This window comes from Entelurus aequoreus, linkage group LG24 (genome assembly GCF_033978785.1).
Source record: "Entelurus aequoreus isolate RoL-2023_Sb linkage group LG24, RoL_Eaeq_v1.1, whole genome shotgun sequence".
Classification (NCBI taxonomy): Eukaryota; Metazoa; Chordata; class Actinopteri; order Syngnathiformes; family Syngnathidae; genus Entelurus; species Entelurus aequoreus.
The window spans coordinates 18,621,330-18,636,800 of NC_084754.1; the positions used below are offsets into that span (position 1 = coordinate 18,621,330).

General features: G+C 37.1%; 2 protein-coding genes across 5 annotated transcripts in view; one reads left to right on the forward strand and one right to left on the reverse strand.

The window, feature by feature from the left end:
- slc1a2b (solute carrier family 1 member 2b) overlaps positions 1 to 4,047 on the forward strand; it is a 73,600-nt gene extending 69,553 nt beyond the window's left edge. For all 4 annotated transcript variants that reach the window (XM_062035802.1, XM_062035801.1, XM_062035803.1 and 1 more), the window contains exon 11: positions 1,373 to 4,047. In XM_062035802.1, the coding sequence (XP_061891786.1) occupies positions 1,373 to 1,444 (72 nt within the window). In that variant the 3' untranslated portion in view covers positions 1,445 to 4,047. The remainder of the gene's footprint in view (positions 1 to 1,372) is intronic.
- Positions 4,048 to 10,878: 6,831 nt separating this feature from the next.
- The window catches only part of cd44b (CD44 molecule (Indian blood group) b), a 38,861-nt gene continuing 34,268 nt past the window's right edge, over positions 10,879 to 15,471 (reverse strand). Inside the window, exons 6-8 of the mRNA XM_062035643.1 lie at positions 13,645 to 13,725; positions 13,474 to 13,552; positions 10,879 to 11,662 (exon numbers count right to left, since the gene is read on the reverse strand). Of these exons, the coding sequence (XP_061891627.1) occupies positions 11,455 to 11,662; positions 13,474 to 13,552; positions 13,645 to 13,725 (368 nt within the window). The 3' untranslated portion in view covers positions 10,879 to 11,454. The remainder of the gene's footprint in view (positions 11,663 to 13,473; positions 13,553 to 13,644; positions 13,726 to 15,471) is intronic.

The following is a 15,471-nucleotide window of genomic DNA, read 5'->3' on the forward strand; positions in this document are numbered from 1 at the left end:
CACTGACCGTACAACAACCTGCGCCGCATTTCAAGTAACTCAGTGAAGGAGCAGAATGTGCATCTAAAATAAACTGTGATTATTCTGCATTTACACTTGATTAACGTGATCATTTTTGGTGTTTAATCGCATGTGTTAATACGTTAAGCCCGAGAAAAATTATAGTTTCACATGCAGAAAACAATACAGAATATAAGAAAAATACAAGAATAACGACGGAAAAACGTAGATAAACATTTTGCATTACTTTAACCTTCATTGAATACTTTTTTTTGGCAAAGACGGTGATGAGCGGTGAGGGATAAGGGCGGGTGGGGGTTTAAGACAAGCGAACGCCACTTTTGTACTTTTCTCTGAGTTCTTTCTCAAATCCAATACTGCTTTCCACCTTCTTAATTAGAGAACTAGCTCGCACCCACAACTTTTTGTGGCCCTATGGTGGATTTTTTTTGCAGTCGTATGCTATAATTTAACATCGAAAATGCAATTATCTGAAAAATAGTGCATGCCAAAGACGAGGTTCGACAATATATTATATAATTAATGCAGTTACCTGAATCTGGCTGGTATGTTTTGTTGCAATCTCATAATTGCAGTTGAACCTTAGAGGGTATATAAATAACTGGTTTTACTGTACAATTTACAATTTTTAAACCTTCATTTAATGTACAGAACAAGCAATTTTAGGTAACATCGGAACGTTTTTCATTATGATTTGGGTCTAAGATACCCTTTTTTCATTATTTATCTTAATTTGTTTTTAACATGTCTAAAACAAGCTACTAAAATAAGATGGATGTTTGACTTAGCAACTATTATTAATCAAAAAATAAAATAAAAATACTACACTATGCCACACATTTAATCCCAAAAGTGTAATGTTCAGACATCTCATTTTATTAAATTAATTCCAACATGAAAGTATAACAATACCTTGACCACTGCAAAAACAACAACTTAACGGGGTTAACAAGTGGCGACATGTCAAATTTGTATTGCGTGTATTTTCACTGTTAGAATAAGCTAAACACCCCCAAAAAAGTAAAAATCCACGCAACCACGAGTTAATATTTTGACAGTTACTGAATTGAAGAACTTTCAAGCATTGTTTATTATGACTTTAAAGCCATGTATTTGAAAAAAAAAATTATAAATTAAAAAAGTCCACTATAGTTAATTATAATTGATTCAGTTAAATCAAATTAACTGCCAATGAGCATTGGAAACCTGGGTGCAGAGTTCCCCGGATGAAGGAAGGAACTCTAATGTAAAAATATATGTGTATGTGTACATATATGTATGATATGTAGTATATATTGTTGTGTTTTACTTTGAAATGTGCTGTTTAGATTCACCTGCTAACTGCTTGCAGGTAACCTCGGCCACAAACGGCTCTGCAGCGGAGTGCACGCTTGTTGAGGAGGAACCATGGAAACATGAATAATGGCAGCAAAGTCATCCCCCTGCCCCTGGGCTCCTCAAGCTTTCCTATATGGTGAAAAATAGGAGTGAATGGAAGAAAAAAAAAACGTCACGTGAACAGACCTACTAATTGTTTATTATGTAGTCTAGTTTTCATTTTTATTAGTCCCTTTAAGATGTTTTTGTAACTGTTTCTCTGACTTATATATCTACAGTATATCACTAATTCACTTAACCGTGAAATGATAACAGCACAATTATGTCCTTAATAGCAGACTCTTGCACAACACACTTCAAGACTGAGGGAGGGAAGAAAGGAAAAGAACAAAACAAACCTTATTATACACTACTGCTAGCAATAGATTCCACTTCTGCTTTTCTACCAAGCACAAACCTCAAAGCATCTCAGAGGAATGGGGATTTAATGGAGGTTGTCATGGCGACCGCTTCCTTCCTTTTCTTCCTTTTTTTAGTACCATCACAAGCACACCTGGCAACATCCTCACTCTTGTTCTCGGAATGCACCTGGCTACATTTCACCTAACATTACCCAGAATTCCTGGGGAAGCCACAAAATTGAGTCATGCTGAGCCTCACATGAGAATATTCACGGTGGAACATTTAAGCACAATGTGTTCTTGTTTCGTTTACTTTACTCTCGAAAAAGGGACATTTTTCTCCTGTATTCGACTTCTATGTGTGTCGGTGTGTGACTGTGTGTGAACGTGTGTGTGTGTGTGTGTGTGTGTGTGTGTGTGTGTGTGTGTGTGTGTGTGTGTGTGTGTGTGTGTATTCGGAGAGAGTTGGTAACACGAACAAGTGAGTTACTGGGACCAAACAGGCAGGTAAAATAGACTCATAAAGTCTCCAAACTGCCACATTTACACAAATACAATCAGTTTTTCCTACAAAGTCTCACTATTTACAAGAAAGCTTTTCACTGCCCACAATGATGTAACGTCAAGAGAAATGACACTAATCAAACTGACAGGTGTAAATCCATTTTGGCACAATTGACTTGGCACAAAAATATGATGCACTTATTTGCGCAGGGCCCCCACGATCCACGAGGGCCCTGTTTTTCATGAAAAAGGCCTATCTAAAGTCGCAATCAGTATAAGACAGGGCGCTTCATATGAAATGTTACTTGAAACGTATTCCTATAGCCTCTTCCTGCTCTGTCATTGAAAATAATATTATGTCAAATTTAACAGTTGTCTTCTGTGGCGCATAGTCTTAGTACTGTCAGGATTGTGCAACGTTATGCTAAATGTGTTGGTTGTGCTAACAATTTATCTGCCATGAATTTGTACACAAATTAAATTCCAGTTTGATTTAAAAAAATAAAAAATAAAAAAAGGATAAAAAAATGGTTTGACATCAATGAAAAAGTGTGAACAAAATACAATTAATGTATCATTTGGGCCCCAGTTTAGCCTGTCAAGAATTGTCACTGGTAACTGATGCATGCCTTTATGTTTACTCCTTGGCAAGGAATTAATGTTCACAACAGACCTAACTTGTACATCCTCAGCACAACATTATGAATATTTGATGAAAAAAATATATGACTTTTGGTACACACCTGAACAAAAAAGAGCAAATGTTTACAACATCCGGGGGGTGGACTCGTGTGCATCACCTAAAGGTTACTTTAAGTTCTGATGGGACCCAGATAAGAGTATAAAGTTAGCACCATTTGGCTGCCGGGTGGTATTTTTAACAAGCACAAACACAGACGGATTACGGATATTTATACTCAGCTTTTGGAAGAGTCTCGTTTCGCCACGTGTACAAAGGCAAACATTGCCTATTTTCAGCCGCCAGAGCTCAAGACTGTTTCTACAAACCCTAGATGCTGCAGCTGTGCGCCCATGTCCAAGAATCCACTCATAGCCGAACAAGGAACGCATTCACTTGACAATAACAATAAAATAAATAATTATAATAATAATAAAACATACTCCTTTAGTACAAACTACGTCGCAAATGGACCAGTCCGTATGAGTGATTTCTGTGTCTTCGTATCCTTGTCTCTTCACTTGTGTTTGACGACGACTTGGCCTTGACGATGTTTGCGTGGACGAGAATAGAACATAAACGTGGAGTGCAGCTCTCAAAGTGAGCACTCAGTCCTCGTAACTAAGTGACACACACGCGGTCATTGATTGAAGGTTGCCGAAGAGCACGGTCCTGGCCATCAGGACCATGGACAGCATCAGGATGAGAGTTCAAACTCACTATTTTTAAAAAGCATGAGTAAAATGAAACAAAACTCTTTTTTTTTTTTTTTGCACCACTATCTTAAAAAGCATGATATTTGAAGTGCCTCCTTGCACTTTTGTGTATATATTGTAGTCAACAGTATTTTGTTGTTATTTGATTTCATCTCTTTGTCCCTTCTGGGGATTGTTGAAATGGTATATAGAATATAGTTACATTTTAAATGTAATCCTCTAGGAAAAATGTATCATCTACTGTATGTCCCAAGTAGAATTAGCTTAGACAAACTGCAGGAAATTGTGTATTAAATTGCTTGTTTGTTCTTTTTTTGTATTCTCTAATAATGGTTAACTAGCTGCTTTACTTCTCTGTCACTCAACAATATACAGTATAAATATCTTCTTTTTTTTTTGTATCTAATGTAAGCCTTTTGAATGTTTGTTCAATGATGATCTGCAGTGTGCATTCATATCATTGTATATACATAAATATATAAATGTTCTGTTCCGTGGCAATACAAAATAGCCTGAAGCACAAACATTTGCATGGGGGGGAGGGAGGGGGGGGCTGGGGGGGCAACAAGATGGTGAGAACGAGGAGAAAGAGAGAGAAGGAGGAAGCCTTCCTGGTTTGTTGAACGTGACTTATGGGAAATGTGAGAAACGTTGTTGAGAAGAAGGTACAAATTTGCCCTGTATGTAGGCTAGAGGGAAGGAACACATGTCATATTTACAAATACCACTTTCTAGTGTTGAGCAACGTTCCTCAGGTGAATCATAGTGTCTGTCCCATGATGAAGATTTGCCTTCGCTCATATACGGCATCTTCCTGAGCGCCAGTGTCCTCTGCAGTGGACATTTCTGTTTTGCATAGGCTGTTTTTTTTTCAGAACTGTGTAACTATGACAACAACAATATAGCGGCGGAAAAAAAAAGGTCCACTGTAGTGGATGCTGGCGCTCAAGATATGCATCATAACTTCCTGAAGGCAAGCGTCCACTGCAGTGGACAGTCGTATTTCGCATAACAGACCTATTTCTTGACGAAATTTCCAGCACACAAAAGAAATATAGCAACAACAAAAAAAATGTCCACTGTAGTGGACGCTGACTCTAAAGAGGGTATATGCATCATAACTTCCTGAGAGCGAGCGTACATTGCAGTGGACATTCGTATTTCGCATAAAAGACCCATGTCTTTAGGAAATTTCTAACACACAAAAGAAATATAGCGAAAAAACAATTGTCCACTGTAGTGGACGCTGACTCTCAAGAGGATATATGCATCTTGACTTCCTGAGAGCAAACGTCCACTGCAGTGCACATTCGAATTTCGCATAACAGACCTATTTCTTGACGAAACTTTCAGCACACAAAATGAATATAGCGGAAAAAACAAATGTCCACTATAGTGGATGCTGGTGCTCAAGAGGATAAATGCATCATAACTTCCTGAGAGCAAGCGTCCACTGCAGTGGACATTCGAATTTTGCATAACAGACCTATTTATTGACGAAATTTCCAGCACACAAAAGAAATATAGCGAAAAAAAACAAATGTCCACTTTAGTGGACGCTGGTTCTCAAGAGGATATATGCCTCATAACTTCCTGAGAACAAACGTCCACTGCAGTGGACATTCGTATTTCACTTTACAGACCTACGTCTTGACGAAATTTCTAACACACAAAATGAATATAGTGAAAAAACAATTGTCCACTGTAGTGGACACTAGCTCTCAAGAGGATATATGCATCTTGACTTCCTGAGAGCAAACGTCCACTGCAGTGGACATTCGTATTTCGCATAACAGACCTATTTCTTGACGAAACTTCCAGCACACAAAAGAAATATAGCAAAAAAAACAAATGTCCACTGTCGTGGACGCTGGCTCTCAAGAGGATATATGTATCATAACTTCCTGAGAGAAAGCGTCCACTGCAGTGGACAGTCGTATTTCGCATAACTGACCTATGTCTTTACGAAATTTCTAACACAAAAGAAATATAGCGAAAAAACAATTGTCCACTGCAGTGGACACTGACTCTCAAGAGGATGTATATGCATCTTGACTGCCTGAGCGTAAACGTCCACTGCAGTGGACAGTTGTATTTCGCATAACAGACCTATTTGTTTACGAAATTTCCAGCACACAAAAGAAATACAGCGAAAAAAAAACAATTGTCCACGATAGTGGACACTCGCTCTCAAGAGGATATATGCATCTTGACTTCCTGAGAGCAAACGTCCACTGCAGTGTACATTCGAATTTCGCACAACAGACCTATTTCTTAACAAAATGTCCAGCACACAAAATAAATTAGCCACAAAAACAAATGTCCACTACATAGGACGCTGGTTTTTCAGAAGGATATTTGCATTGTAACCTCCTGAAAGCAAGCATCCACTGTAGTGGACATTTGTGTTTCGCACAACGGAGCTATTTCTTTACATGTCTAACCCTGACAAAAGAATTACAGCAAAAAAATGAATGTCCACTATAGTGGACATTTGTGTTTGCCATAACAGAGCTATTTTTTTTCAAAAATTAAAGATCTGACATAAGAAATGTAACAGGACAACATCTACTGTAGAGCACGCTGGTTCTCAGAAGGACATATGCATCATAACCTAGCGTGCGCCACAGTGGACATTTGTATTTTGCCTAACAGAGCCATTTCTTTTTGAAATGTTTAACTCTGACAAAATAAATATTGCTAAAAAACAAATGTCCACTGCAGAGGATGCTAGTTCTCAGGAGGATATATGCATCATAAGCAAGCCTCCTCCGCAGTGGACAATTGTGTTTTATTTATATTTCTTTCCAAAATTCAAAATAAATTTAGCAAACATTGGCCACTAGACGGCATTATCTTTCAGAAGGACATATGCATTATAACTATAACCGCCTAAAAACAAGCGTCCACTGCAGTGGACTTTTGGGTTTTGCATAACAGAGCTATTTCTCTCCAAAATCACAAGAGAAATATAGCCATATCTATTTCCTTTCAGAAAGTCAAACTCTGACAGAAGAAATATAGCGGAAAAAAACAAATGTCCACTGTAGAGGACGCTATGCAACACAACCATCTGAGAGCAAGTGTCCTCTGGAGTGGACATTTGTGTTTGCATTGTGTGACTTTGATGAAAGAAACGTAGTAAAACAAATGTCTACCGTCGAGGACGCTAGTTCTCAGGAGGACACAAGTATTTGACCTGGTGCTTGGATAGTAGCGTTATCTCCAGACCGCTCTCATCCGCGTTATCGCCACACATGCAACATACAGTATAGATCCAGTATATGAGATACAGTGTACTCACAGTATATAACATACAGTATAAAGGTTGTGTATACTGTAACATACAGTACACATACAGTATAGTGCGACTCTGTCATGCCTTCAACATACAACATATCCAGTAGTTTCCTGCCTTTACCCGCTTGCCTTCTTCCACATTCTACGCAATGCACAATATGCACAGAAACCCACCAGATACTTACGGAAACAATATTTGCATCAAGAGCCAGTAACTTGTGTCCTTTTCTATTGAAACGTGTCTTTTTTGAAAGCAACCCCTTGATAATAACCCACCTGTCGAGAAGAACTTGCCTTCCTGATCTTACTTTTCGAGGCCTTCCCTTCCTAGTGAAGCTTTTATCTCGCTCTGATTTCGATGTAAAGGCAGAAAGTACCGAGAAAAATATATAAAAATAAAAACACACAACTTCTTTCCTCGATGTTGAAAAAAATCTGTTTCTACATATCTAAATGTGTTGTACCTTTGGTGTACATATACAAATATAACTAATAAATGTTGATTCATAACTAACCTTGGTCGCTGTTTTCTTACCTTTGTTTTTGTTTTTCTTTCAAGCACTTTGGTCATAAAAAGACTGATTGTTTGTGACTGATATTGTTACAATTGTTATAATAATAATAATAATAATACCTGGGATTTATATAGCGCTTTTCTAAGTACCCAAAGTCGCTTTACATGTTTTTCTGCACCCGTTATATCTTCTTGAGCGTCAAAAATGTTGAACTACAACATCAGCAAAATATTTGTTTCCAAAATAGGACTTGTAGTATATTCAATTAGACACCATCTAATCGGCATATGTGTCTTCAAACAATGAAATGTACATTAATGACGTTATTGAAAATAAAAGCTACTAACATTTCTGAAAAATCAGCTGAATATTTTTTTTTTCAAAAACAAGACTTGTTATAGTACATTCAATTAGACACAATCTACTCTACGTAATGAGTGTTCTTGAGACGAGTAAAATGTACATTAATTAAACTAACTACTGTAGTTTTCGGACTATAAGGCGCACTTAAAATCCTTTCATTTTCTCAAAAATCGACAGTGCGCCTTATAACCTAATGTACGGAATATCTGTTTGTGCTTACCGACTTCGAAGCAATTTTGTTTGGTACATGGTGTAATGATAAATGTGACCAGTAGATGGTAGTCACAAATAAGACTGCAATATGACACTAAAACTTTAAATGTTCCATTGAAAATAAAGAACATTACACACAGCACTCAAAAATCTGTCAAAATGTTTTAGTACGACTTTGAAGCCGCACCGCTTGACGGATTGTCGGCCCATTACAGCTACCATAGTCAGAGATACAAGTATTACTATGGTGTGTGTATAAGGACCGCAAAATGGCACCCTTTAGCAAACATATTATCTGGCGTTTTGTTTCACAATGTAAAGTAACACCAACTTTTCTTACCTTCTGGTACCTGCTGATGTGTATTTGAGATCTGCATAAGTCCTGAATATTTGCGCACCTCTGCCACTGTAGTCCGTGCCAATGACGTAGTCGATAAGCTTCTTCTTTTTCTCTATCGTCTTGTTATGGGACAATTCAGCCACTGAACTTTAGTTATTAGAGAGTTCCGGTCGGACGGTCTTTCACGGGACACATTTCCGGCGTTGTTGCAGTAGTGAGCCACAGATGAGGAGATGCTGCTCCGTTGTTGATTTAAGTAAGGTCTGAATGTCAATAAAACAGTTAGCTCCATCTTTTGACACTTCTTCCACCCCCGTCCTTGCACGCTACACCGCTACAACAAAGATGACGGGGAGAAGACGCTGACGAAGGTGAGCCACGTAAATAAGACCGCCCACAAAAAGGCTCATCCTGAGGCGACTGTCAGAAAGCGGCTTGAAGATGATCTTTAAAACATAATACATGCAACATTTTGACCAAAGAACCACCATTACATGTTATGTAGACCACAGGGAAGTGTTTTACATTTAGAAAAAAAAAAATCATAATATGACCCCTTTAATGCGCCTTACAAAAAAGGCGCATTAGACCTGAATAGACCCGCTCATCGGCACTGCGCCCTATAATCCGGTGCGCCCTATGGTCCAGAAAATAGAGTAAACTAAAAACAACAAATATTTCAGAATAATCAGCAATTGTTTTTTACTCTGAAACAAGACTTGTAATTTATTCAACTAGACACATCCCCGTGTCATATTTTTGAGACGATATATGTATATTAATAAAGATATTGAAAGTGAAATACTAAAAATATTTCTGAAAAATATGCAACATACTTGTAGTATATTTAACTAGACACAATGTACGTGAGTATGTTTTTGAGACAACAAAATGCATAATTATAAAGCTACTGACAATTCAAAAAATTATAATTTCTGAAAAATGTGCAATATATATATATATATATATATATATATATATATATATATATATATATATATATATATATATATATATATATATATATATATATATATATATATATATATATATATATATATATATTTTTTTTTTTTTTTTTTTTTCCAAAAATAGACTTGTAGTAATTTCAACTAAACACCACCTATGGGTTTTTTTGGGATGACAACATCCATCCATTCATTTTCTACTATAAAGGGGGCTGGAGCCATACAACAGCTGCATTTGGGCGGACAAGGTAATGATGATAAAATGTGAATTATTGAAGCTAAAGAAAATTAAAAACTACAAATTATTCTAAAAGTCTGCTAAAAAAAAATTTCTCCAAAATAAAACATGTAGTATATTTGACAACATCTATGTGTGTGTTTTTGAGACAAATACATTGTATATTAGTAAAGCTAATGAAACTTAAAAACTACAAATATATATTTTTTTAGCAGCGGGGGGAAAAAAAATTACAAAATAAGAATTGCCGTATATTTAACTAGACACAATGTATGTGCCATGTGTTTTTGAGAGGAAATTCATTTATATTTCCAAAGCTATTGAAAATTAAATACTAAAAATATGTCTAAGATTTCAGCTAAATATTCGTAGTATATTCAACTCGACACAATGTATGTGTCATGTGTTTTTGAGACAGAATAATGTATATTAATGAAGTTATTGAAACAAATCTTGAAACTTTATTGGTTTTTAATAAAGCTTGTTCACACCAAAGCATGTCCTTCAAAATACAGGAAATACAACATTTGTGTACTTGAATCTAACAGGAAGTCACAGCATTGAATGTGAGATATTTTACCATTGAGTTAGTAATAAAAACAGGGAGTTTAAAATGTAAGTGAATGTCAGGTGCTAAGTTTAGTTAACATTGCATTTTTAAAGAAAAAAAGTGAAAGATGCATGGAATTTTGATGACAACATTTCCCCTCATATTTTATATCCACAGTCAAAAAACAAGTAAACAGAAAACGGCACATCATTTTATTATATGACAGCATGGGCATTTCAAAATAAAACTGTTCCCAATATTATATACAAAGGCATAAATTAAAATAGTGGCACATACCCAGCTGTCTTAAAAAAAAAACAATATAGTTTAGAGCAGGGGTGTCAAATTCATTTTAGATCGGGGGCCACATGGAGAAAAATCTACTCACATGTGGGCCAGACTGGTAAAATCATGGCACGATAACTTAAAAATAAAGACAACTTCGGATTATTTTCTTTGTTTAAAAATAGAGTAAGCACATTCTGAAAATGTACAAATCATAATGTTGTTGCTTTTTTTTTTTACACTTAAATGTTGCAGTTAAGAGTATTCTATCTTTATTTGTTGTTATTTATACTTTCTGACTAAATTATGTGATAATGTTCATCAGTCAACTCATTGGTGTTCATTTTCAATCTGTCAAGATAAAAAAAAATAATAACAAAATCCAATTACAGGTTGTTATTTATGTAGTTTGCTCATTGTCCTCGACTGGCGCACTAACATCATGTGTTTTTATTTTTATTTTTTTTGCATATGTAGCATAATATACAAAGATACAAAAAATTACCATTGCGACATCTAGTGGACACATTTAGAACAGCGGTTTCTTTCATTCAAAAATGTCGGCTCATTTTTGTGCTTAGCAAACTCATCCCGTGGGCCGGATAAAACCTGTTCGCGGGCCGTACGTTTGACACCCCTGGTCTAGTGGAAATGTCAGGACAAATACAGAAGATGTTAACGATTGTTTTGCTCATATTTGATATGACACAGGATTTTTCATTCAATTTAATTGTCGTAGTTTGGGTTTTCTCACATTTTGGCTGATTGGCTCACTTCCATGTAAAAAAAAAAAGCAATCAATCTTTTGTCGAAAACAAACATTACATGTACACAAAGACTGGCACACAAACACACTCCCACCCAAGTTACGCATGTTTCCCATCCCCCACACCTCACTATTATGAGAAACAATATGCCATCGCTAAGATTCTACATTACACATATCTATGTGCTAACACCCGCCGAGTGTCCATCCAGTGTTGACCACCAAAGCAATTAAGAACGCCATTTAACCGCCCGACCTCACACCTCTTTATCAGCCGTCTCCTCTAGCGTGATGGCGGTGAACTCCTCTGTGTTGCCGTTCTCCTGGATCTTCTCCTTGCTCATGAGGGTCACCATTTCTTGCTCCCTCTCCTGGGCCTGGGAGTTGGATGCTACGGCTCCCGCTGCTCCGTTCCCTTCGCTCTCTTTGGAGGTGATCGTCAGGGTTTGCTTCTTGCCACACCAGCTGCGAAAAGCACACGCACATGTTGCATTATCTACCTCAGGGGTGTCAAACTCGTTTTCATTGAGGGCCACATCGCAGTTATGGTTGCCCTCAGAGAGCCGCTTTGAACAATGAGTAATATGAATATACATGGTCGAGGTTTCTGTGGTTTATTTGTTATACAGTGCTAGATACCGGGGGTAGAGGGGAATATACGTTAGGCCAGGGAACAACACAAAGCTATTTCATCCCGACAAGCCTGTTTCGCAGGTTTCCCTGCTCTTCAGCTGAAATCCCCTGAAATTGCTGTGTTTTTTCTTGTATACGTTTAGACGCCCTTAACATACACAAAAAATCCCCATATTTTGCAAGCGCGTCGGGTATGTCAAAAACATTTTTTTTGGGGGGGAAATGTCAGTTTTGAAACTGACATTTCAAAACTGGCTCTCTGCCACCTTGAAAATTGGAAGAATGTCGACACAAAAATTGCAGGAGACATCTATCATGACGTGACGCACATACATATTCCCTGAAATCCCCTGAAGAGCAGGGAAACCTGTGAAACAGGCTTGTAGGGATGAAATTGCCTCTGTGTTTTTTATTGACCTAACGTATGAATATACATGTTTATATATAATACATTAACAATATATTAAGCTGCAAAAAAAATAATTACATTTTACTTTAAAAACTGGCAGCTCAGTCACCAGAATTTTACAGTAAAAACAGTGAGGTTTTTTTTTTTACAACATATAAAAAAAATTATAAATGGAATGGGAAAACAATACCACTGTTTTTAGCGTTAAAATTCCAGCAACAGAGCTGCCAGTTTTTGTTTTTTTTACCGTAAAATCTTGTTGTTTTAATGTTTTGTTTTTTTTTACCATAAAATCTTTTTGTTTTAATGGTATTTGTTTGTTTGTTTTAAATGTTTTAGTGTCTTACTGCATATGGAAAAAAATGGTAACAAAGTTGATTTTACGGTAAAAAAAAAAAGCGGAATTTATCCGTAAAATCTATTGTCAATTTTACAGTCTACAATTTGTTTGATAATTTGTTTTGAAATCATAAGTCAAGCAGATATTTAAGTGCAGCATTTATTTTTATTTTAACAAAGAAATATTTTTGGAATACATGATAATATAATATTATGATTTTGGTAATATTTCATTTGAAAAGATATGCAATTGCATGCAGTACATGCTTTTTAATGTCAAAAGGGAAATAAAAAATATATCTAGTAAGAAAAGATTAAGCATTTTATTAGCGTATATTATTTATATATTGCAAAAAAGTAAAGCTGCAACTAACGATTATTCTAGTAGTCGACGATTCTGCGATTATTTTTTGCGATTAATCGACCTGTCAAACTCGCTTACGTGTTTGATCGGTAACAGAGGTGTGGGTTAGTGCTGGTATAAACACTCAAACCCACGTTGCAATAGTTTTAGTTTGTTTAAGCAGCATCACGGCTGCCTCTATTCAAAAGCTAATAGAGATAATTGCTAATTTAGCGTCACTTCAAACGCCGTCATCGTAACAGATTTATGGATATATTTTTAAAACAAACATACAATATATGATTATATTGTAGCTGAACTTTTTCATAAAGTCATCATATATAAAAAAATAAAAAATTGCCATAGTTTTTGCCCATTTATTGTGTTTTGTTTACTTTTTCAATTAATGCTGAAGCGGCGCTGTAGTTTTAAATGGGCTTCAATGCGGCAGGAGATATTGAACATCGCTGGACCTGGCAACCTACTTTTTTTTTTTACCCTGTTCATTTTTTAGAACCATTATCTGGAATATAAAGAATTGTACGTGAATACCTCTTCCTTTTAGCAACAGCCACACACACAAAGAAGATAGCAGCTACTGCCACAATAACGCAGAGGATGACCAGCCAGTCTGCAGGGAGACAAAAAGTTAGATGAAAAATCACAACCACTGGCTGATTTTATCCACAGTTCAAGTGTCGGTGACACATCATGGCTACTCACTCCCTGATTCATTGCCCTCCCGTTGATCCGCCTGTGGAACCTCATTCATCATTTTCTTGTCATTAGGGGGTTGTTGTGCAGCTGCAATAAGACAGCAGACAAATTAGGTGATACAAGACACAAAAGGGTGTTTGTATTTTTTTTACATTGTTTTCAAATTGAGAAACTATTTCTAGATAAAAAAAAAAAATTTTAAGGATTGTCATTTTTATATGCACTAGTGCAGTGTTTTTCAACCACTGTGCCGCGAAATATAGTCCGGTGTGCTTTAGTAGATTATGTAATTTCACCTAATTGGGTTAAAAATATTGTTCGCACACAAGTAATTATAATCTGTAAATAATGTGCCGTTGTTGAGTGTCTGTACTGTCTAGAGCTCGGCAGAGTAACCATGTAATACTCTTCCATATCAGTAGGTGGCAGCAGGTAGATAATTGCTTCGTAGATGTCGGGAACACGTCGGGTCATGATCACAATATGCAGACGACAGCGGGAAGCAGTGTGCAGGTAATATGGTATCTTATGCTTAAACCAAAAATAAACAAAAGGCGAGTGCCGCTAAGAAAAGGCATTGAAGTTTAGGCATGGCTATGCAAAACAAAACTAAAACTGAACTGGCTGCAAAGTAAACAAAACACAAAATGCTGGACAACAGCAAAGACTTACTGTGTGTGGAGCAGAGACGGCATCCACACAGTACATCCGTACATGACATGACAATCAACAATGTCCCCACAAAGAAGGAAAGCGTCCGCACAACTTAAATAGTCTGGATTGCGAAAACAAAGCAGGTGTGGAGAATAGCGCTCAAGGAAGACATGAAACTGCAACAGGAAAATACCAAGAAAACAGGAAAAGCCACCAAAAGTAGGAGCGCAAGACAAGGACTGAAACACTACACACAGGAAAACACCAAAAAACTCAAAATAAGTCACAGCGTGATGTGACAGGTCGTGACCGTACACCTACTTTGAGACAAGAGCTAGAGTGATGCATGCTTGGTTATGGTTTCAATTCATATCCAACAATTGCAAGAACAACATTTTATTGTCAATATCGGCTAATGACTTTCGTTTTTTAATGATTTCTGCTTGTGGTGTGCCTCAGTATTTTTTCAATGGAAAAAAATGTGCCTTGGCTCAAAAAAAGTTTGAAAAACACTGCACTAGTGAACAGTATATAAAAATGGAAATTGCATCCTGCATGCTAAACGGTGTGTGCAAACTATAAAATGGTGTGTACTATTAGTGGGCGTGTAACAAGGGCAATGGCGGTGCAGACCGCCCTATTTAAATACGGATTTGGTGTGTATACTGGCTATCACCAATAAAAGGACTCATTTCACTCCACATTGAGAGCATTCTATGGCCCAACCTCTGGCGTTTTGTCATGTTGTTGACATGCAGCACACAAACATAATACACACCCTCTTTTCTAGGCTATGTTGAAGCTCGACCACAGAACCTACTTCTAGCTCGCTTTGAGAGGCGCTGCGGTATTTTGATGGTGAAAATGCAGGAGATATATTAAAATGTATGAGAAAATTACAACGCTACCAGACACCAAAACTATCCATCCATCCATTCATTTTTCTACCGCTTGTCCCTTTTGGGGTCGCGGGGGGTACTGGAGCCTATCTGAGCTGCATTCGGGCGGAAGGCGGGGTACACCCTGGACAAGTCGCCACCTCATCGCAGGGCCAACACAGATAGACAGACAACATTCACACTCACATTCACAACACTAGGGCCAATTTAGTGTTGCCAATCAACCTATCCCCAGGTGCATGTCTTTGGAGGTGGGAGGAAGCCGGAGTACCCGGAGGGA